Source organism: Pistacia vera, unplaced genomic scaffold, assembly GCF_008641045.1.
Source record: "Pistacia vera cultivar Batoury unplaced genomic scaffold, PisVer_v2 Contig298, whole genome shotgun sequence".
In the NCBI taxonomy this organism is placed as follows: Eukaryota; Viridiplantae; Streptophyta; class Magnoliopsida; order Sapindales; family Anacardiaceae; genus Pistacia; species Pistacia vera.
Window position 1 is genome coordinate 641,943 of NW_022196110.1, and position 23,027 is coordinate 664,969.

The window sequence follows — 23,027 nt, forward strand, 5'->3', positions numbered from 1 at the left end:
ATTCTGGAACATTAGACAAGGGTAACCCGACCCGAAGAAGGCCTCGATTCTCGGTTCGACCAATTAAACCGGTTGAGTTGGGCCGGGTTTCAAAACAGGGGGTAAAGTATATTTATATTATGGTTAAATTGAATTAAACAAGAAAAGCACACTTGATTTGGTGAGCATTTAATTTATAAAATTGATCTAGCATTATAAGAGATTAAAATCTTAATAATACTATTCATATAATTATTATTCAATATCATTGAATGTATTGAACTATGTCAAGTAAAATATTGGATTCAATTGAGTATATATTATCTATAAACCTTGGTTCTCTTATCTTAGTGAGCTCATTTTGGGTGAGGATATTTCATCAAATGTCCAATACAAATCCCATCATTTGTATGATACCTTTAGCGATTAATTTATATCACATTTTACTTCATAATTAATTATATTTTGTGCCACTTAAAAGAAAAGCTTTACTTCATAATTAAGCATCTCTCTTGTCACCTAAAAAAAATAAAAAACAAAAAAAATAGGAGGAAAAAGCTGCTGGATGGACAAACTTTCTCCAAATCTGGTGCCATAAAGAGGAAAAAAAGTTTCCTTTTTTCTATCAACAAAATAAATTTTAACATTGAAATGGCTCCTATATTTGAATGTGGGACCAAAAAATAAAATAAAAATGGGATTTCAATTATCACACACAATACAAACTCAGACAGTAAAATTGAAGTCACAATAACCACCATTAGGTAGTCGAGTGGTCAACTAAGACTCTTGAGTGTATTACTTAAGAGATCTTAAATTTGATATACTTCAATTGTTAATAGAGGTGACCACTAGAGGCTTACCCAATCGTTAATTTCAGGGTTCCGAGTGATTAGTTGAGATACGCATAAACTGGCCCGGATACTTCTGATCAACCAAAAAAAAAAAAAATGTAGTCACGGATTAAGTCTTAATTATACCGCTAACACCAAATTAGTTAACAAGACAATGAATATATACTTACAACAATTTTAATTATAATCTGATTGCCTAAACAATTTTATATGTAGGTATATGAGGAGAATAATTGAAAACCCAAACAGTCTACGCTTATAAAAATCTCAAAAAGCAAAAAAAAAAGAAGATGAACCAGAGGCGCCGGATCACATGGGGACTCACTTTATACAGGAATCTCTTCCTTCTTTGTAAAGAAAAAGCTCTTCTTTCTCATTGCAGGACCATCCAAATCTAAGCATGCATGCATGCAAAACGTAGTATTTATTTTTCTTAAAGATCAAAATCAACACCCAAAAACTTATTAAATTTCATCACTTTAACCCTTTCCTTGCTGTCCTCCACTCATCTTGGTCGGCTCCTTTCTCGCTATATCTTCATCAAACACATTCATAATCTTCATCAGATACATATGGCTTCAACAGCTTCATTATTGCCCCAGCAGCAGCAGCCGGTTGCAGTGAATTCTGGAGCTTCTTCGAGTAATGTTGCCGGTAATTCTTCCGGGTCTATTGGACCGTTTTTTGCGGTCATGTCTGTTCTTACCATTCTCGCGATTATTTCATGCGTGTTGGGGAGGATTTGCACGCGTGATCGCCTTAGTAGTAACACGTCGAATAGTACTATGAGTCCATTGGAGTTATTCAAGAATAGAGACTGTTTTGGGAGGCTGAAGAGGAGGAGTGGCCACCACCGGAGCATTGTCAACCTCGGCCAGGTCGAGGTGGGAGCTAAAGTTGTGGATTTAGGCGAAGATACAAACGATGTTAACAAGGCTAAAGATCAGGATCCTGGTAAGGTTGAAGATCTCCCCAACTGATTTAAAAGAGCATCTAGCTTGTTAATTAATTAATTAGATGTAAAAAGGTTGATTAACCTTCTATATAATTGGATTTTTTTTCAATTTAGTTTAATCAGCTTGTTAAAATAAGATTGTTTTAGCATATATTTATGACATTCAACTTATATTATCATCTATTAATTAGAGAAAAAAGGTTTAGATTTGGATGTTTTGATTGATCCCATTTACCTTAATTTTCACCTTAAATAATTAATAGTTCGTAAATTAAGATTTTGAAACCTGGAATATCAATTATATTTTTTATAAAAAAAATTCCGTTTAATATTAAATCAATGGAGGAGTTGTTATATAGTGGGGTATAATAAGATAATTTAAAAAGAAAAATATCTTAAATATTTCAATAATTTTATTTTGAGTAAACGACTTTTTCCCACCCAAGATTTGCCTTAATGACACTTTCACACAAAGTTTCTAGATACCACTTTCTCACCCAAAGTTAATATTTTGTTACTATCCAAAACTGATTCCGACGGCAAAAATTCTTTCTGTCGTCACCATTTAGACATTCGATCTCCTCTCTATAAAACCTCTTTCACTTTGACACTTGATTTATCGTCGATTGTCGGCCATCGTAAAACTAAGGTTTCTTGTTCTTAGTTGATTTTCGGCTGATTCCGGTGGCAAATATTCAATCGGTCATCACCATTCAATCTACCAACCTATACTCTACAAAAACCCTTTTACCCTGGCTCATGGTAACTCGCCAAATGTCGGTTGAGAATAGAAGTGTATTTTGGGTATTAACGGAATATAAACATTGGATAAGAAAGTGGTACTTTAAAACTTTTTGGGTGAGAAAGTGTCATTAAGGCAAACCTTGGGTGGGAAAAAGCCGTTTACTCTTTTATTTTCAATTTATATTTCTGCAAACAATATACTAAAACGCATCCTCAAATCTAAAAATATAAAATTGTATATGAGTTTAATAATTATTTTTGATATTTTCTGATATTTATATATAAGTTTGATACTAATTGACTCATAGAGTATATGGTACATAAAATTAGTGATCATTTTGCTAAAGCATCCTAAAAATAAATAAAATAAATAAAAAATATACTTATTATTATTAGACTTGATAATCTTTTTTTAATTGCATTTACATATATACCAACTCCCAAGGCTGATGAAAGATGTAAATAGCTCAAAATAAAATAATCAAATTGGATTTTATTAAATTATAATGTTCCATTTAACTAATGTTTTTGTTTTATGTGAATCAATATTTAATACAAATTCTTTAAAAGTTCTTGTCATCTTGAGTTGGTGGATATGTTGAACGTCTCAATTCTGAAGACAAATACACTGAATCTTAGCTGTTTATGTTTGCAGAATACTCTTTTATAATTCAAACTCTCTAATAAAGAATGGGAGAGAAAGGTACAAAAGAAATAGATATCAATAGTTTATCAATGAAATTCACTTCAATTTAATAATTATTCATTTACAATCATCTTATATATATAATTCTCTAATCAAAACACCTTAATATTAACTTCTCATACCATGAATATAACCATTGAATTTGATTTGTAAAACATTAACAATGATTAAATATAGTCGATGAAATTAATATCTGGGCGTCCTGACTAAATTTTGACTATATATATATATATATAATGTTTAAAATCTCTATAACTAAGTATAAACATTTTGGATAAAAGATGTTTACGTGGAACCCAAAACTAAAATTATAGAAAGAGATTGAAACATGTAACTGGTTAAGTATCTTATAATAGAACAAATCTAAACATTAGGAGATTAATTCTCTCTCACATCAAACCGGTTTCACATTAATTGACTAATTGGGGTGCTTAATAGCCACTAGATTTTACCAATTCATACATGATAACATTACACTTACAATTTAATCTCATAAACTTTTTCTCATAACTTCGACATGACAGTTCACAATTGATTAGTTTATAAATAAATCACACCTACTCGCTATAGGTCTTGCCTGCCTATTTGCAAACTGACTAATTATGAGCTGTAAAGTCGGGTTGTGAGAGAAAATTTATAAGATCGGGTTATGAACCAATCTTTATCTATACTTAAAACCCCTAATTGAAAATTGGATAATTAGTTGAAAATATTGCTAGAGCCGTGTCACTTTTATTATGGTCTTGTCATAATTTCTGTCATTGACTGTTATAAAACTTATCATTATTATCCAAGCTTTAAAATTTAAAATCTCATATAAGTTAAAATTGAAATTTGTTGGCTTTAGTGAGATTACAGGGGTAAAGCAATGTTTTGAAAGTTGACGTGTCACCCTGCCAAGGGACCAGGTATTCGGGTTGAACAGTCCAACCAGCGGGCTACCGGTGATCCAGTAAGTTTAAAATCTAGCTAATAAATACGCATCAGTCCCTTTAGGTCGAAATCTACCAAACACACCCCTATGATCTGATCGCACAGCTAGGTTTTTGCTTTTCTAGGCCAAATTTCAGTTGATTCTTAAGCTCAAACTTCAATATGACACCACCACCTGAACCACCAATCTTTATGTTACAAAACATCTCTAACCTTGACACTTGGTAGCCCCCTGTTCGACGATTGTGACTCGAGTACACCGTTACGATTGGGTTGACTTTCCAGCCGAATTGGTTTCCAGATTCCAACTGTTATTGACACCAGGGAGTGGAGGGTGGTCAAACGAGGGTGGGGGTTGGGGGTGAGTGGGAGGGGGTAAGGGGTAGGGGGCATCAGGGGAAAAGGGGGGGGGGGCATCAGGAAGTGGGGGGGGGGGGAAAGGGGTAGGGGGCATCAGAAAGTGGCAAGAAGTGGTCGACAGTCAGGTTAGGGATTTTGAAACATTAGACAAGGGTAACCCCGCCCGAAGAAGGTCTCGGTTCCCAATTCGACCAATTAAACCGGTTGAGTTGGGTCTGGTTTCAAAACAGGGGGTAAATTATATTTATATTATGGTTAAATTGAATTAAACAAGAAAAGCACACTTGATTTGGTGAGCATTTAATTTATAAAATTGATCTAGCATTATAAGAGATTAAAATCTTTATAATACTATTCATATAATTATTATTCAATATCATTGAATGTATTAAACTAAGTCAAGTAAAACATTGGATTCAATTGAGTATATATTATCTATAAACCTCGGTTCTCTTATCTTAGTGAGCTCATTTTGGGTGAGGATATTTCATCAAATGTCCAATACAAATCCCATCATTTGCATGATACCTTTAGCGATTAATTTATATCACATTTTACTTCATAATTAATTATATTTTGTGCCACTTAAAAGAAAAGCTTTACTTCATAATTAAGCATCTCTTTTGTCACCTAAAAAAAACAAAAAAAAAAAAAAAAGGAGGAAAAAGCTGCCGGATGGACAAACTTTCTCCAAATTTGGTGCCATGAAGGGGAAAAAAAAGTTTCCTTTTGTCTATCAACAAAATAAATTTTAACATTGAAATGGCTCCTATATTTGAATGTGGGAAAAAAAAAAAAAAAATTGGGATTCAATTATCACACACAATACAAACTCAGACAGTAAAATTGAAGTCACAATAACCACCATTGGGTAGTCGAATGATCAACTAAAAATCTTGAGTGTATTACTCAAGAGATCTTAAATTCGATTTACTTCAGTTGTTAATAGAGATGGCCACTGGAGGTTTACCTGGTCGTTAACTTCAGGGCTCCAAGTGATTAGTTAAAATACGTGTAAACTGGTCTGAATACTTCCGATCAACAAAAAAAAAAAAAAAAATGTAGTCACAGATTAAGTCTTAATTATACCGCTAACACACAATTAGTTAACAAGAAAATGAATATATACTTACAACAATGTTAATTATAATCTCATTGCCTAAACAATTTTATATGTAGATATATGAGGAGAATAATTGAAAACCCAAACAGCCTAACTCATAGTCAATGATGTCTACGCTTATAAAAATCTCAAAAAGCAAAAAAAAAAAAAAAGAAGATGAACCAGAGGCGCCGGATCACATGGGGACTCACTTTATACAGGAATCTCTTCCTTCTTTATAAAGAAAAAGCTCTTCTTTCTCATTACAGGACCATCCAAATCTAAGCATGCATGCATGCAAAACGTAGTATTTATTTTTCTTAAAGATCAAAATCAATACCCAAAAACTTATTAAATTTCTTCACTTTAACCCTTTCCTTGTTGTCCTCCACTCATCTTGGTCGGCTCCTTTCTCGCTATATCTTCATCAAACACATTCATAATCTTCATCAGATACATATGGCTTCAACAGCTTCATTATTGCCCCAGCAGCAGCAGCCGGTTGCAGTGAATTCTGGAGCTTCTTCGAGTAATGTTGCCGGTAATTCTTCCGGGTCTATTGGACCGTTTTTTGCGGTCATGTCTGTTCTTACCATTCTCGCGATTATTTCATGCGTGTTGGGGAGGATTTGCACGCGTGATCGCCTTAGTAGTAACACGTCGAATAGTACTATGAGTCCATTGGAGTTATTCAAGAATAGAGACTGTTTTGGGAGGCTGAAGAGGAGGAGTGGCCACCACCGGAGCATTGTCAACCTCGGCCAGGTCGAGGTGGGAGCTAAAGTTGTGGATTTAGGCGAAGATACAAACGATGTTAACAAGGCTAAAGATCAGGATCCTGGTAAGGTTGAAGATCTCCCCAACTGATTTAAAAGAGCATCTAGCTTGTTAATTAATTAATTAGATGTAAAAAGGTTGATTAACCTTCTATATAATTGGATTTTTTTTCAATTTAGTTTAATCAGCTTGTTAAAATAAGATTGTTTTAGCATATATTTATAACATTCAACTTATATTATCATCTGTTAATTAGAGAAAAAAGGTTTAGATTTGGATGTTTTGATTGATCCCATTTACCTTAATTTTCACCTTAAATGATTAATAGTTCGTAAATTAAGATTTTGAAACCTGGAATATCAATTATATTTTTTATAAAAAAATTTCCGTTTAATATTAAATCAATGGAGGAGTTGTTATACAGTGGGGTATAATAAGATAATTTAAAAAAAAAAAAAAATCTCTTAAATATTTCAATAATTTTATTTTGAGTAACCGACTTTTTCCCACCCAAGATTTGCCTTAATGACATTTCACACCCAAAAAGGTTCAAAATACGACTTTCTCACCCAAAGTTAATATTTGGCTACTACCCAAAGTTGATTTTGATGGCAAAAACTCTCTCTTTCGCCACCATTTGAACCTTCAGTCTCCTTTATACAAAACCCCTCTCACTTTGACACTTTATTTATCGCCTATTGTAGATTATCTTAAAGTTAGAGTTTTTTGTTCTTAATTGATTTTCGGCTGATTCCGGTGGCGAATATTCAATCGTTCACCACCATTCAATCCACCAACCTGTACTCTACAAAAACCCATTTACCCTAACTCTTGGTAACTCGCTGAATGTCAGTTGAAAAAGTGAAGTGTATTTTGGATATTAACGGAATATAAACATTGGATAAGAAAATGGTATTTTAAAACCTTTTTGGTGGGAAAGTGTCACTAAGGCGAACCTTGGGTGGGAAAAAGTCGTTTACTCTTTTATTTTCAATTTATATTTCTGCAAACAATATACTAAAGCATCCTCAAATCTTAAAATATAAAATTGTATATGAGTTTAATAATTATTTTTGATATTTTCTATATTTATATACATAGAGTATATAGTACATAAAATTAGTGATCATTTTGCTAAAGCATCCTAAAAGTAAATAAAATACAATAAAAAATAAACTTATTATTATTATTATTAGACTTGATAATCTTTTTTTAATTGCATTTACATATATACCAACTCCCAAGGTTGATGAAAGATGTAAATAGCTCAAAATAAATTAATCAAATTGGATTTTATTAAATTATAATGCTCCATTTAACTAATGTTTTTGTTTTATGTGAATCAATATTTAATACAAATTCTTTAAAAGTTCTTGTCATCTTGAGTTGGTGGATATGTTGAACGTCTCAATTCTGAAGACAAATACACTGAATCTTAGCTGTTTAGGTTTGCAGAATACTCTTTATAATTCAAACTCCCTAATAAAGAATGGGAGAGAAAGGTACAAAAGAAATGGATATCAATAGTTTATCAATGAAATTCACTTCAATTTAATAATTATTCATTTACAAACATATTATATATACACCGATTAACTTAACTTCTTATACCATGAAGATAACCATTGAATCTGATTTGTAAAACATTAACAATGATTAAATATAGTCGATGAAATTAATATCTGGGCGTCCTGACTAAATTTTGACTATATATATATATATATAATGTTTAGAATCTCTATAACTAAGTACAAACATTTTGGATAAAAGATGTTTACATGGAACCCAAAACTAAAATTATAGAAAAAGATTCAAACATGTAATTGGTTAAGTATCTTATAATAGAACAAATCTAAAAATTCAGAGATTAATTCTCTCTCACATCAAACCGGTTTCACATAAATTGACCAATCGGGGTGTTTAATAGCCACTAGATTTTACCAATTCATACATGACAATACTACACTTACAATTTAATCTCACAAGCTTTTTTCCTCACAACCCCGACGTGACAGTTCACAATTAGTCAGCTCGTAAATAGGTCATACCTGCTCGCTATGGATCTCACCTGCCCATTTACGAGAGAAAGTTTGTAAAATTGGGTTATGAATCAATCTTTATCTATACATAAAACCTCTAATTGAAAATTGGATAATTAGTTGAAAATATTACTAGAAAAAAAACTTGCATGCTGATCTGTCACACATATATATAAACCTTAAAATTCTAAAAAAAAATAAAAAAAAATAAAAAATGACAGAAGTGACACTTAGCTTCCTGGAACCTCCATTAAATTATAGTAAACTCGTAGAATCTTTATTTAGCCCCATTTTCCAAAAAATTAAAAAAAAAAAAAAATTATTTCACCAACGCATGCTCTTTCTATATTTAAGATTTTCAAAGCTTAATGCTCAACACACATTCTCAACAAACAAACCAGAAATAATTTTCTTCACATTCTTCATTCTTCCTCCTCCTCCTTCAACCACCATTTTCATTTTTCTCCTCGAACATTGCTTTGTTTTCTGAAAAAAATTATTCATTGTTCCTGCTAGGAACATATTTTAAGGTAACATTTTCGACATGGGCAGGTGGCAAGTTGATCAACTTAATCAATTGAGAGATATTTTTGCAAGATTTGACATGGATTCGGATGGCAGCCTGACGATTCTGGAGCTGGCGGCATTGTTAAGATCCTTAGGATTGAAGCCTTCGGGTGACCAGGTTCATGTTTTGTTAGCCAACATGGATGTTAATAGGAATGGCTCGGTGGAATTTGATGAATTGGTGAATGCAATATTGCCTGACATGAATGAAACAATGTTGGTGAATCAAGAGCACCTTTTAGAGGTTTTCCGCGCCTTCGATCGCGATGGAAATGGGTACATTACTGCAGCTGAGCTTGCAGGGTCCATGGCCAAGATGGGACAACCTTTAACTTATAAAGAGCTTACAGAAATGATCAAAGAGGCTGATACAAATGGTGATGGTGTCATTAGCTTCAATGAATTTGCTGCTGTCATGGCTAAATCTAATTGTGATGTCTTTGGCATTGCGTTTTCGTGACGAAGAATTTGATTCAAAATGGTATCAGGATGTAAACTAGTATGATCATCCTTATCATTTATTCATTACTAATTTTAGATTTTTCGACTCATTGATATGCAGACTAGTTTTTTTTTTTTTTTTTTTTTTTACTTTATATGAATATCACCAGAAGAATGGAGTCTTCAATCCTCGTAAAATTTTGAGTTTATTGTAATCTTAACTTTTGTTAACCATTGGTTCTGATAAATTTGTGTAAATAATAATCTGGTTATTGTATTCAAATTGTAATTTTGAATGGTTGAGATGCAGCATATAAGAGTTCTGCATGATTGAACACAATGTTTGAACATTAACAGGGTGATTCGTTTTTCAAGAATGTGAATTCTGCAAAATGTTTTGCGAAAAAGAATTAAGCCATTTGTGATGGTTCCATTTATTTGAAGAGTATTTGGCAATGGCAACAAGATGAAGCTTTGTTCAAGAATTTTCAAAATGAAATTTCTTTCTGGTAATCTGTTATCTGTTCAAGGCGAAGAACATGTTGAATAAGGGTGGAGTTCACTGAAGGAAAACTCTCAATTTTGTAACAAGAACTTTGGAATACCAAATAGAAAAAATGAGAACAATGAAAGAAGTTTTCCCGAATGCTGCATCATGTTACACTTCTTAACTTAGAAGTTGATTTACAAGGTACATTTGAGGGCAAAATAAATTGAATCAAGCTTTTAGAATTACAAATTACATGAACAATACAATTTTTTACTGTAATGCTTCCAAAACGATAAACTAAAATATAGTTTTGGAGCTCAGAAAAACAAAATTCTTTTAAGCAAAAACTTGTAAGACATGGCTGGCATCGTTTCACTTGAGAGCATCATCTACAAAACATTCTTTCTTGTTGAGCAACGCGGTTGAAAGATGAGGTCTGCATTAAATATGTACAAGAAGAAAGAAAGTCTTCTTAGCAGCTAAATACCAACTATTCTTAATAGAATCTACAAAGCTTGTCCTTCAGTCATCTTTTCAAGGTCTGCTTTCAAGTTTCTTGAACTTGCTTCAAACCGAGCAGTGAAACCTACTGTTGTTGGTCGCAATGATCTTTGTCGCACCATATAAACGTACTCAGGGTCATCTGTTTGCCCATCAAACCTAATCCATTGTATCATTTGATGATAGAAGGGGAAGAACCTCATTTGAATTGAAGAGTAAGCGAAATACGGAAGCAGGGAGGAGATCACAACTAAGATTGTAATGAGCCAGAAAAAAGGTGCTGGGGCACAGGCTTCAATGAAGACCTTATAGGCAGTTGTTGATATGTCTGGATCCATGGCTCCATATGCCAATAGGAATAGATACCAGAATATAATGCCACCCCAGATGAAGATATGTTGTATGAATGTAAAATAACTCACTGACAGTGCCATCTGGCAGTTCACCACCCATACAACACAGGTATACATGGTGGCACCTAGGATTTCCAAGCCGGCAACTTCCCCACCTTTACGGAAGGCTTGTTGCTCCATTGCCCGGATGCAAAAGAAGAAGATGATGATAGCACTTAAAACCCCATTGAATGCCCATCCAAGTATACGAGTCCAGCTAAATAGGACATTTTGTATACCTTCTTGGTATAATAGAGGGAACTGTAAAAACAGAAGGAAGAGAAAACCATCACGTTTCCATAAACTCTATCTTAGGTAATAAAAGAATGACAACTTATTTGAGAATATATAGTAATTTGACTTGTGTGATGAGATCCTAATGAGATTTTCATCAATTGGTCAAGAAAAAAAGTTTAACATGGCACCTACCCTCAGACACAAACGGGCAGTGACATCTTGGTCAAAAACTCCCAGGGCAATCACAGGAAGTGATGTGAAGAAGACGTTATAAAGTGATAGGAACCAATCATTGTATACTGTTTGGCCAGAAAATGATGCATACATCTGAAAGAAGAAGATAGTGAAGCCAAATGCAATGTTCTTGTAGAAGAAATAGCATATCTGCCAAAAAAAATAAAAGACAAATGTCAGTAATTTGAAATCAATCAATCTCACAAGGCATTGGGCCGCAGTTTTAGTTAGTTTCAAGAAACATAATCAGTAGTTTCTCTCCACTATAATAAAATGGATGTCCATCATAAAGCAAAAAGGAAAAAAATAAGAATATTCTACTGAATTCTTACCATTGATGAAATCCTCCTATAACACCAATGTCCATGCACAAGTAGCAAGCGCTCCAAGAATCGGAACTGTGCAATTGCAATGTCACTTGACATGACTGCCTGAAATTTTGGAAGAGGCACCAAGGAGAAAAGTTGAGAATTCAGTTAGATCAATATATGGAATAGATTCAAGGTACAATGAAAAACTTATAATCAATCTCTTTGGCATTTACCTGCATTCCTTCTGCACCACTGATACCAACTCCAATATCTGCTTCTTGAAGCATTCCAACATCATTTGCCCCATCACCAATTGCTAAAGTTGTGCTACCAGTTTTAACTTTGACTAGCCTTGTAACCTTTAAAAAATTTAACACCTTTTAGCAAGAACAAAGGAAATGTTTGGACAATTTTTGTTTCAAAAATTTTGTTGAAGTTCTCACAGGAGTCAAGTTCTTATCAAGTAGGGTGATATAAACGACTTCATCATCAAGATAAAATAGTAGAAAAGTGGAACAATAAAAGATCCTATAGAATCAGATTATCAGTTGTCTCTTAGTATTTATAGAACATAATTTGTTTGCCATTGCTTACATAACAATTAAACTGAGATATTAAGTTAACACTTCTTGATCAACACTCGTGATAAAAAGTGAGATGCCTAGCAGTTTTGTGATACATTATTTCATGCTTCTTATGAAAATAAGTCAAACACATTTTTGAGACATTGTTGATACACTACCTGGGTTTAACACAAATTATACAATAATAAATGCCACGGTAATAGCTAAAAAGATGATGACTTACAAGTGCTTTCTGTTTAGGAGATGAACGACAGCAAATTACTGAAGCACAGCCAATGGCAAGCTCCAGAAATATGTCCTTGACATCATCTTCTAGAGCATAAGTGAGTGACTTCCCATCAATGATCAGTGCCAATGCCTCCAAGCTTTCATTTGAAGCTCTAAGCAATGTCCTTCCGTCAAGTATTTGACGGATAACGCTTTCCTTCAATGCCTGAAGAATCAAAAAGACCTCATCAAGCTCAAAAGTCATAGCGTAATGAACATTGGCCAATATAATACTTATATACTGGTATTCAAGAATTATCACATATTTTACTAGTAACCATCCTACTTTTGGACTTTTTGGATTTTCAAAAACAAGTTTTTCAGCATGTTAGACACCAATTCTGACAACAAAATCTTGTTTAACATTTTATTTTTAGTTAATATAGCTCCCTCGATGTCTATCATACACCACTATAGTTATGCTTAAAAGCTATCTAACAAGCAAAAATAATGATTTTGAGCTTGAACAGATTTTAGTTCTAGAAGATCTAAATTGCAACAAGTACGTGACCAACTGATTTCTGACAGGATTGGAATGGGAATCAATCTGTATTACCACGCAGATGAGTGGTAGAATCTATTTTTCAACTTGTCTAAATAATCAATTCCACAGGAATTTCAACATAAAAGATCTCCAGTTCTACTTAACTGGATAAGGAATTAAATTGATACTTTAATGTGCATCCTCTGAAATTAGTGAAGATATAAACTGTAAGCCTGTAATCGTATTACATCATTTGTCAATACCTAATACTGCAATCCCACAGACATTACCAGTTTTACAATAAGCATGAAGAGACAATGAGGAAACCGGTACAGTACACAATCAAGAAAACTTAGTATACAGGCAACAGATAAGGAGAAGGAAACTTGTGACATAAACAAATTTATTTCGTTATTTCAAGGATTTTTCTATTTCCCCTTCCATGTTCTATCAGCTATCAAGAGTCTGTGTGTAAAAAATTAAACCCTTATGTTGGAAACTGTAGAGAATTATACCCCAGAAGTTCCTAAATATTAAAATAAACAATCATATGTGGAGTTCATGCATATAGATATTTTTTGTTGGAACTGGATCTCCAAAATTCTTCAAATAATTTTGGATTCTAAGTTTCAAAATATTGACCCATCTAGAAAAGGAAAAAATAGTTTAAACCGTCTCTTTTAAAGAAAAAATATAAATTTATGTTTTAACCCCTCAATATGATCCTAAATTATGTTGTTAAGCCATGCTACTCAAATGACAACAAAAAAAAAAAAAACTTTGGGATTACCGCAGCAACAGCAGATTTATCTTCTGATTTCTCAAGAGCTTTAGTTTCTGGTGTGTCTGAGTTGACTACTATTTGTTGCATTCCTTGTCTAAGCAAACTACAGGCAAAGCTGTGAAGTTTAACACAAAATACAAGAAATGTTAGCATATCAGAATTTAACATGTTCATTGAAAGAAAAAAATCACATCAACTAATCATACCCAATATTGATTGCAGTCTCCATCTTATCTCCAGTCAAAACCCATAGTTTAATTCCTGCTTGTGCAAGTTTGTCAATGCATTCAGGAACCTGTCCCACACAACAGAAACAGTTATTCTCAATTTTCGTATCCAATTTCTGTGAAACTCACTCTATTCACTGGCATTTGGACTGGACATAAATTAACAATTCTAGTAAAAGAAATTTAATTATTGCATGATTTTTTTTTTTTGGGGTCAAAATGAATGTTATTATAACCTCTTAGTATTCTTTTTTATGATATATGCAGCTCTTTAGATATTCACACTCCAAAGAGTTTGTTTTATGACATACAAAACAAATTTAATTGCATTTCATCAAGCTCTATTTTTTTTATTCAAGTCTGAAACCTACCCCATTTTGAAGTTTGTCTTCAACAGCTGTAGCACCAAGAAGAATCAAATCCTTTTCAATTTTTTCTGCCGCTTCCTCAATCATTTCCTCACGATCTGCACTCAGTGAATTCTTGGCCACAGTAAATTCCTCATTAAACCTATTGTATTCTTCTTCATCCAGTTCACGATATGCAAGTATTAAAGTCCTCAAACCGGCATCAGCATACTCATTGATGTGTGCCTTGGTCTGCTCTTCAAACTCTCTTCCGTTCTCCGCAAGTCTTTCAAACATGACACTGGTTGAAGGTAAGGAAGATTAAATGAACATCAAGCAATCTGTAGTTATCAACACAAAACCAAAACAAACTACCCTTCCTGCAATTATGATGAAACAAGCATTTCTCATTCAGAGAAAAAATAGTGTGAGGCCTCGGTTTTGACTCATTGGTTGTTGGATGTTATTGATTGTTAGAGCAAAATTAAGAGCCATTCCATTTTCCAGTATCTTTCATGTAAGGAATTCACCATCTCCTTGTGATGGATAAACCTTACTCAATTTATAAGAGCCAAATCCTAAATCAAACTATATCACAAGCTCTAGTGCTATGTTTCAGATTACAAACCTGTCAGCACCTTTGGAAAGTAGTAGCAAAGTCCCCTCCTCATTTCTTACAATCACAGACATCCGCTTTCTAGAGCTACTGAACTCCAGGACATTCAAAAGTTTGTAAGACCTGAAAGAATGTAAACTAAATAAAATGTGCGCCCTTTATTTGAGACTGGATTAGAATAATCCCACATGGTGTAATTAACCACTTATAAGCAATAGGTAAAACATAAATGCTTGCAAGAAATTGACCTTTCAACACTCCTGCAAGAAACTGGATCTAACTCATGAAGTGAGATGCTTGTTTGAGTCCTTTCGTAGAATTCAAACCCAAGTTCTCTTGCTGCAATGACAAAAGCTGCTTCATCTGGTGATTCAGCTTCATATGTAATCCTTCCAGTTTCTTCATCAATTTCAGGTAGTGCAGTGTGGCAGATGGCCAGCAGTCGCAAGAATTTATGGATTACATCTGCCCGAGGCTCTTTAACCCAATTACCATTCACGATCCTTTCATCCACAAAATTATAACCTTTAACAGATGCCTTTTCTTCAGCAGACTCCACAACATTAGCCTCTTCCTCAGTCGCCTCTTGTGGTAAAGGTGACCCCTTTCTACTGGCCATTGCTCTCTCAACTTCGGTTACTCCACGGCCGTAGGAGGTCCCAGCAATTGAACACTTGATAAATTCCATGGAGTTGCAAGTTAAAGTCCCTGTTTTATCAGAAAGTATAGTGTCAACTTGGCCAAGTTCTTCATTTAAATTTGAGGTACGAGCCAGTGCTGGCTTGTCAGCTTCCTCGTAGTACATGTGAATATCTTGGTTGATAAACCTGCTCTGAAGCATTTTGACAATTTCTATCGACACATACAAGGAAATGGGAATCAAATATCCATACAGCAAAACATCAGTCCAAAACTGCAGAATTGCTGCAGCAGCTGCTCTCTTTGGGTCATAGTAAACAGTAGTGTCATCCGGTCTAAGATACCATCTCTTCATCCTTCCATCTTCTATATCCTCACTAGTTGTAATCCCAAAGATTATCGATCCAATAATAGACATTAAAACTAAGGTGCCAAACAAGAAGTAAATTATCTTATCCATCCTTCTCTCAATTTTGCTTCTCTTAGAAGGGGGCGGTGTTGAATTTTGAATAACCTTTGTATCATGACCTGTAAAGATAACTACCCCATAGATATAATCAGTATTCCGCAGCTTCGAGTCCCTAAGCAGAAGCTGCTGAGGGCTGAGAGGGTACTGTTGTTCTTCAATATCCATAGTGCCAACAAAGGAGTACAAACTTGCATTGGGATCTTCACACCTAATGATAGCTTTGAAATTTTGGAAGCTTGAGTCCTCAATCAGATTTGAAGTAGCATCAAGTGCTTGTTTCAGTTTCAAATTGGTTTCTCCATCCAGGTTTGTGGTTTCAACATAGCAAATTGCTTCCTCATAACTTGAGGAAAGTAAGATGAGATCAGCAGGAAAAAATTCATCTTTTTCTACCTTCACAATGTCCCCAACTTTCAGATCCTTCCATTTACTAGATTCAAAAACCCCATCACCAAAATGCACTTTCACCTTTCTGTTATTCACGGATTACCGCAGCAACAGCAGATTTATCTTCTGATTTCTCAAGAGCTTTAGTTTCTGGTGTGTCTGAGTTGACTACTATTTGTTGCATTCCTTGTCTAAGCAAACTACAGGCAAAGCTGTGAAGTTTAACACAAAATACAAGAAATGTTAGCATATCAGAATTTAACATGTTCATGGAAAGAAAAAAATCACATCAACTAATCATACCCAATATTGATTGCAGTCTCCATCTTATCTCCAGTCAAAACCCATAGTTTAATTCCTGCTTGTGCAAGTTTGTCAATGCATTCAGGAACCTGTCCCACACAACAGAAACAGTTATTCTCAATTTTTGTATCCAATTTCTGTGAAACTCACTCTATTCACTGGCATTTGGACTGGACATAAATTAACAATTCTAGTAAAAGAAATATAATTATTGCATGATTTTTTTTTTTTGGGGTCAAAATGAATGTTATTATAACCTCTTAGTATTCTTTTTTATGATATATGCAGCTCTTTAGATATTCACACTCTAAAGAGTTTGTTTTATGACATACAAAACAAATTTAATTGCATTTCATCAAGCTCTATTTTTTTTATTCAAGTCTGAAACCTACCCCATTTTGAAGTTTGTCTTCAACAGCTGTAGCACCAAGGAGAATCAAATCCTTTTCAATTTTTTCTGCCGCTTCCTCAATCATTTCCTCACGATCTGCACTCAGTGAATTCTTGGCCACAGTAAATTCCTCATTAAACCTATTGTATTCTTCTTCATCCAGTTCACGATAGGCAAGTATTAAAGTCCTCAAACCGGCATCAGCATACTCATTGATGTGTGCCTTGGTCTGCTCTTCAAACTCTCTTCCGTTCTCCGCAAGTCTTTCAAACATGACACTGGTTGAAGGTAAAGAAGATTAAATGAACATCAAGCAATCTGTAGTTATCAACACAAAACCAAAACAAACTACCCTTCCTGCAATTATGATGAAACAAGCATTTCTCATTCAGAGAAAAAATAGTGTGAGGCCTCGGTTTTGACTCATTGGTTGTTGGATGTTATTGATTGTTAGAGCAAAATTAAGAGCCATTCCATTTTCCAGTATCTTTCATGTAAGGAATTCACCATCTCCTTGTGATGGATAAACCTTACTCAATTTATAAGAGCCAAATCCTAAATCAAACTATATCACAAGCTCTAGTGCTATGTTTCAGATTACAAACCTGTCAGCACCTTTGGAAAGTAGTAGCAAAGTCCCCTCCTCATTTCTTACAATCACAGACATCCTCTTTCTAGAGCTACTGAACTCCAGGACATTCAAAAGTTTGTAAGACCTGAAAGAATGTAAACTAAATAAAATTTGTGCCCTTTATTTGAGAATGGATTAGAATAATCCCACATGGTGTAATTAACCACTTATAAGCAATAGGTAAAACATAAATGCTTGCAAGAAAATGACCTTTCAACACTCCTGCAAGAAACTGGATCTAACTCATGAAGTGAGATGCTTGTTTGAGTCCTTTCGTAGAATTCAAACCCAAGTTCTCTTGCTGCAATGACAAAAGCTGCTTCATCTGGTGATTCAGCTTCATATGTAATCCTTCCAGTTTCTTCATCAATTTCAGGTAGTGCAGTGTGGCAGATGGCCAGCAGTCGCAAGAATTTATGGATTACATCTGCCCGAGGCTCTTTAACCCAATTACCATTCACGATCCTTTCATCCACAAAATTATAACCTTTAACAGATGCCTTTTCTTCAGCAGACTCCACAACATTAGCCTCTTCCTCAGTCGCCTCTTGTGGTAAAGGTGACCCCTTTCTACTGGCCATTGCTCTCTCAACTTCAGTTACTCCACGGCCATAGGAGGTCCCAGCAATTGAACACTTGATAAATTCCATGGAGTTGCAAGTTAAAGTCCCTGTTTTATCAGAAAGTATAGTGTCAACTTGGCCAAGTTCTTCATTTAAATTTGAGGTACGAGCCAGTGCCGGCTTGTCAGCTTCCTCATAGTACATGTGAATATCTTGGTTGATAAACCTGCTCTGAAGGATTTTGACAATTTCTATCGACACATACAAGGAAATGGGAATCAAATATCCATACAGCAAAACATCAGTCCAAAACTGCAGAATTGCTGCAGCAGCTGCTCTCTTTGGGTCATAGTAAACAGTAGTGTCATCCGGTCTAAGATACCATCTCTTCATCCTTCCATCTTCTATATCCTCACTAGTTGTAATCCCAAAGATTATCGATCCAATAATAGACATTAAAACTAAGGTGCCAAACAAGAAGTAAATTATCTTATCCATCCTTCTCTCAATTTTGCTTCTCTTAGAAGGGGGCGGTGTTGAATTTTGAATAACCTTTGTATCATGACCTGTAAAGATAACTACCCCATAGATATAATCAGTATTCCGCAGCTTCGAGTCCCTAAGCAGAAGCTGCTGAGGGCTGAGAGGGTACTGTTGTTCTTCAATATCCATAGTGCCAACAAAGGAGTACAAACTTGCATTGGGATCTTCACACCTAATGATAGCTTTGAAATTTTGGAAGCTTGAGTCCTCAATCAGATTTGAAGTAGCATCAAGTGCTTGTTTCAGTTTCAAATTGGTTTCTCCATCCAGGTTTGTGGTTTCAACATAGCAAATTGCTTCCTCATAACTTGAGGAAAGTAAGATGAGATCAGCAGGAAAAAATTCATCTTTTTCTACCTTCACAATGTCCCCAACTTTCAGATCCTTCCATTTACTAGATTCAAAAACCCCATCACCAAAATGCACTTTCACCTTTCTGTTATTCACCTCAATATCCTGTAGCCAGGTGAAAGATAAATTAGACAACAGTTGAAAAAAAAAAAGAAGATAAGAACATAAAACAGCATCAAAATTTGACATCAAAAAATTTCTGCACCTAGTCTCTGATAGGACCTCAAAGAAAGCAAAGGGTGAAACAGGAAAAAAAATTTAATAGTACGGATGTAAAATCTAATTTCAAATGAACCAGTTTAGCTCTGAATGCAATGAATTGACCATAACCAAATGAAACCCATATGAAAGCATTTCTCAAAGAATCCGCCCCTCATTGTTACCAATTTTACGGAATTGAAACTTCACGAATCTTTTATACTTTACAATATCTCTCGAATATAGTTCAGGGAATTCGGTTGTAAATTGGCCTATTCCACAATATAATGCATAACTCTAAGAAAGTAAACAATAAATTTCAGGAAGCTGCATTAGAATTCACACCGATAAACAAAGTTACCTGCTTTTTGCGTCGCCAATCTTCAAGAATCTCTTTCCCCATAGTAGCTCCAATCACAACAACAAGAGGAAGAACATTGCTCACAGCAGAGTAAGGAGAGAGAGGTGTGAAAGAAAGTATTGCACAGAGAAGAAAATAAAGATTGGCAACTCTCCTAAATTGCTCAAATATTGATCTTGGAAGAAATGTTGCAAGAGTATACTTTGTGGTTCTAACATAATTGTCACTGTAATTGAGGACACTGGACTCAAAGCAATCAGGGTCATTGCAATACACTACTCTTGAGAATCCAGGTCCTCCAATCAATGAATGATCACCTTGAAATGATGTTTTACCACAAGTAAATGCATGAATTTGGCTGCTGAAATTATGCCTCTTTCTTCTATTACCAGCCATCTATAGCAACAAAAAAATTGTTCTTTTAAATGGTTGAAAGCATAAAACCCCAGGGCCCAGATACAAGACCAGCTTCTTCTTCAAGAGGAATTCTAGCTTTAAGAAAATATTCAACCAACGATTTCAAGTAACAGAAAACCATCCCATCTGGAAATCAGTTACCACAAATACTTCTAGATCTAAAGATAAACCAAGGCAAAAATCTAGGAAAACAATATGTCCAAAACTCAAACTCTGCTAAATTAACACAACTTAACTCAAAAAAAAAAAAAAGACCTTAAGAATTAAAGAGAAGTGAAAGAAAAATGTTGAGCTCCTTGAATCTAAAGACTCCAAGTCCTTACAGTACAGGAAAAAGTTTTATAAAAAAAACACAAAGCTTAAAAAGTAAAAGGAACAAGAAAAACCTTCAAACAAATAACGAACCAAAACTAAAGTAAACATGTTTTGTTGTTTAAATATTTCATGTGGTGGGTAGATGGAGGAGCCGTGGCCTGCGGGCCTCAGCTGAGCCGAGTTTGCATGTCATATTTGACTTGCAGATACAAATTTTAAGAACAAACATATAAACGTGGAGATGGGTTTGTTTGTTATTCATAATGCAATTTGACACATATACAAACTACTTCAACGACGACTCATTAAAACCAAAACAGTAAAAAAAAAAAAAAAAAACTAAAACCCAAAAACGAAATAAAACAGAAACTCCAACAGCAATCTCCAACTGTAACTGTAAGAACAAAAGGGTATCAAATAAAAATAGAAAACTTAAAAAAAAAGAAACCAAATACAAATGGGAATTATCTGGGTGGTGAGCAAGACTTTCCAGAAGGTCAAACGAAGAGCTAGCTGTACAAGAAGAATGGGAAAAAGATTTAATGATGATTAGCTCATTGAATACATCAAGTGAGCTTCAAGAAGAGAAGAAGAAGAAGAAGAAGCGAATGTACTGGGGGAAGTTGCTGCGCATGTGCTAGAATTTAGAGGGATTAAAATTAACGTTGTCAGAGAAAGAGAGTCAAATGAAAGAGTCTTGAAAGAAGTTAAAACTCAAAAGACAGAAAGAGAGAGAGAGAGAGATCCCAATGGATTTAATGCGTATTGAGTCTTGACATTTGGCCTAAGGTAGAGGTGGTGGGTATCTTTTTCTAATTTTCTCAAACAATTATTGAATTTTTGCATGAGCATTCACAAATTTGGAATATGACTCAAGAATGTTGGATCATTCTTATTGGTTCAATCATATTATTTGATGAAGGGGGTTATGTTAAAATTTTTTCACATTTTTTATACACAAATTGCATGAACTTCTCCAGTCAGAATGTCGGTTTAATTATTGTTTGTAAAATAATTTAGTTCTACGAGTAAATTCAACGGTCCTTAAATATGATCTTGACAAAATGATATATCAGAGAATTTTTGTAGGTTTTTAGTAAGTTGAAAAATATATGTCGTAATTTGTAACGAAGTAAATAAATAAATGAAATCATTTAGTTTTTTGTCTATTAATTTGATGGTGATAAAGAAGTTCCATGAATGATATATTATAAATATAAAATAAAATAAATTGACAAAAAATAGCACCTTGGTTTACAATAATTTTACAATAAAAATCGGCTCATAATCCAATTTTACAAAATTTCTCTCACAGTCCCGATGTGTCAGCTCGCAATTGGTCAATACACATTGGACGACGGACCTATAACGAGCAAATGAGACATATTTACGAGTTGACTTATGAACTATCACGAAAATTTGTAAGATTATGTTATAAGTATAGTATTATCCATATTTTATAACTAATGGTGCGGGAATTCTTGTTGTGAAAAGAAGAGGTGGTATAAATCTTCATTGAACCCCGATATTAAAAAAAAAAAAAAAAAAAAAAGGTATTAATTTATATTAATGAGATAGTTTGAGGAAGATTAAAAAAAGAAATAATAAATAATTTTAAAAGTCCAAAAAAGATTTATAAATTATTTAAGCCGAATAAAAAATTATTAAAATTAGGTAGGATTTTGAGAGGATGGGGCTGATGCATTAAGGGTCAACTCTTGAAAACCTATCACAAAGCACATGCAATTTTATTTCAACAATGTTTAATTTATTAACTATTATGAGTGAAATTTATAGATTGGTTTTAATTAGTTGCAATATCTTGCCTTGTTTATTTTAACTAAAGTTATGCAACTCGAATAATAAAATAATAATTGCCTATTTTAATTTAATAATTAAGTCATCAAATTGCCCTCTGCATTATTCTTTTCTTGCACCAATTTCTATTAGAATTTGTCAATAAAAATTTTCTCCATTTATATGGCTTATTATTAAATTATAGATCTATTTAATTTTAAATGAATTTATGATGATTATTAGAAAGGATGATAAGTATTATATTTAAATCATTTTTAAATTTAGAATCATTACACATGCCTTTTTGGTCAATATATTTTCTAGTAATTCAAAAAATCAAAACCTATAGATAAAAGTCTAATAATAATATAATAGTATTATATCAAACATATAAAACAAATAGAAGTACCCTCTGGGTGGCTGGTTCGATAGGAACTCTTGGATGTATTACTCAAGAAGTCCTAAGTTTGAGTCTTTTCTCGAGTATTAATAGGGATAAACACTGGAGCTCTTACTCGGCCAATAATTTCAAAGTCTCGGGAGATTAGTTGAAGTACGCGTAAGCTGGCCTCGACACTCCCGATCATAAAAAAAACAAAAAAAAACAAAATGGTTCTTTCAATGTTATAAGTAGTAAATCCAATTTCTCATTTTCTAGAAAATCTTTTTTTTTTTCTAGAAATAAATGTGAAAAATACTACCAAACGTTCCTCCCTTAGTTGTCCTGTAAA

General features: G+C 33.8%; 2 protein-coding genes across 2 annotated transcripts in view; one reads left to right on the top strand and one right to left on the bottom strand.

Moving 5' to 3' along the window:
• Positions 1-9,476, top strand: part of LOC116135323 (tetraspanin-11-like) — a 59,569-nt gene extending 50,093 nt beyond the window's left edge. Inside the window, exons 3-4 of the mRNA XM_031421026.1 lie at positions 4,744-4,764; positions 9,010-9,476. Of these exons, the coding sequence (XP_031276886.1) occupies positions 4,744-4,764; positions 9,010-9,476 (488 nt within the window). The remainder of the gene's footprint in view (positions 1-4,743; positions 4,765-9,009) is intronic.
• A 521-nt stretch (positions 9,477-9,997) lies between these two features.
• Positions 9,998-20,646, bottom strand: LOC116135268 (putative phospholipid-transporting ATPase 9). The gene is made up of 11 exons (XM_031420964.1): positions 19,768-20,646; positions 17,962-19,313; positions 17,726-17,836; positions 17,122-17,398; positions 16,730-16,818; positions 16,530-16,638; positions 12,430-12,639; positions 11,856-11,981; positions 11,644-11,742; positions 11,270-11,461; positions 9,998-11,101 (listed from the first exon to the last, which is right to left on the bottom strand). Exons 1-11 carry the CDS (start codon positions 20,161-20,163, stop codon positions 10,454-10,456), a joined length of 3,609 nt encoding a protein of 1,202 aa, XP_031276824.1. The 5' UTR covers positions 20,164-20,646; the 3' UTR covers positions 9,998-10,453.
• Between the last annotated feature and the right edge of the window lie 2,381 nt (positions 20,647-23,027).

Excerpts from the sequence above, each read along its gene's own strand:
- LOC116135268 (XM_031420964.1), bottom strand. The coding sequence starts at position 20,163 with ATGGCTGGTAATAGAAGAAAGAGGCATAATTTCAGCAGCCAAATTCAT. Across the intron at positions 17,399-17,725 it reads CTTTCCAAAGGTGCTGACAG|TGTCATGTTTGAAAGACTTG; the intron begins GTTTGTAATCTG and ends ACCTTCAACCAG. Across the intron at positions 11,462-11,643 it reads ATAGGAGGATTTCATCAATG|ATATGCTATTTCTTCTACAA; the intron begins GTAAGAATTCAG and ends TTTTTTTGGCAG.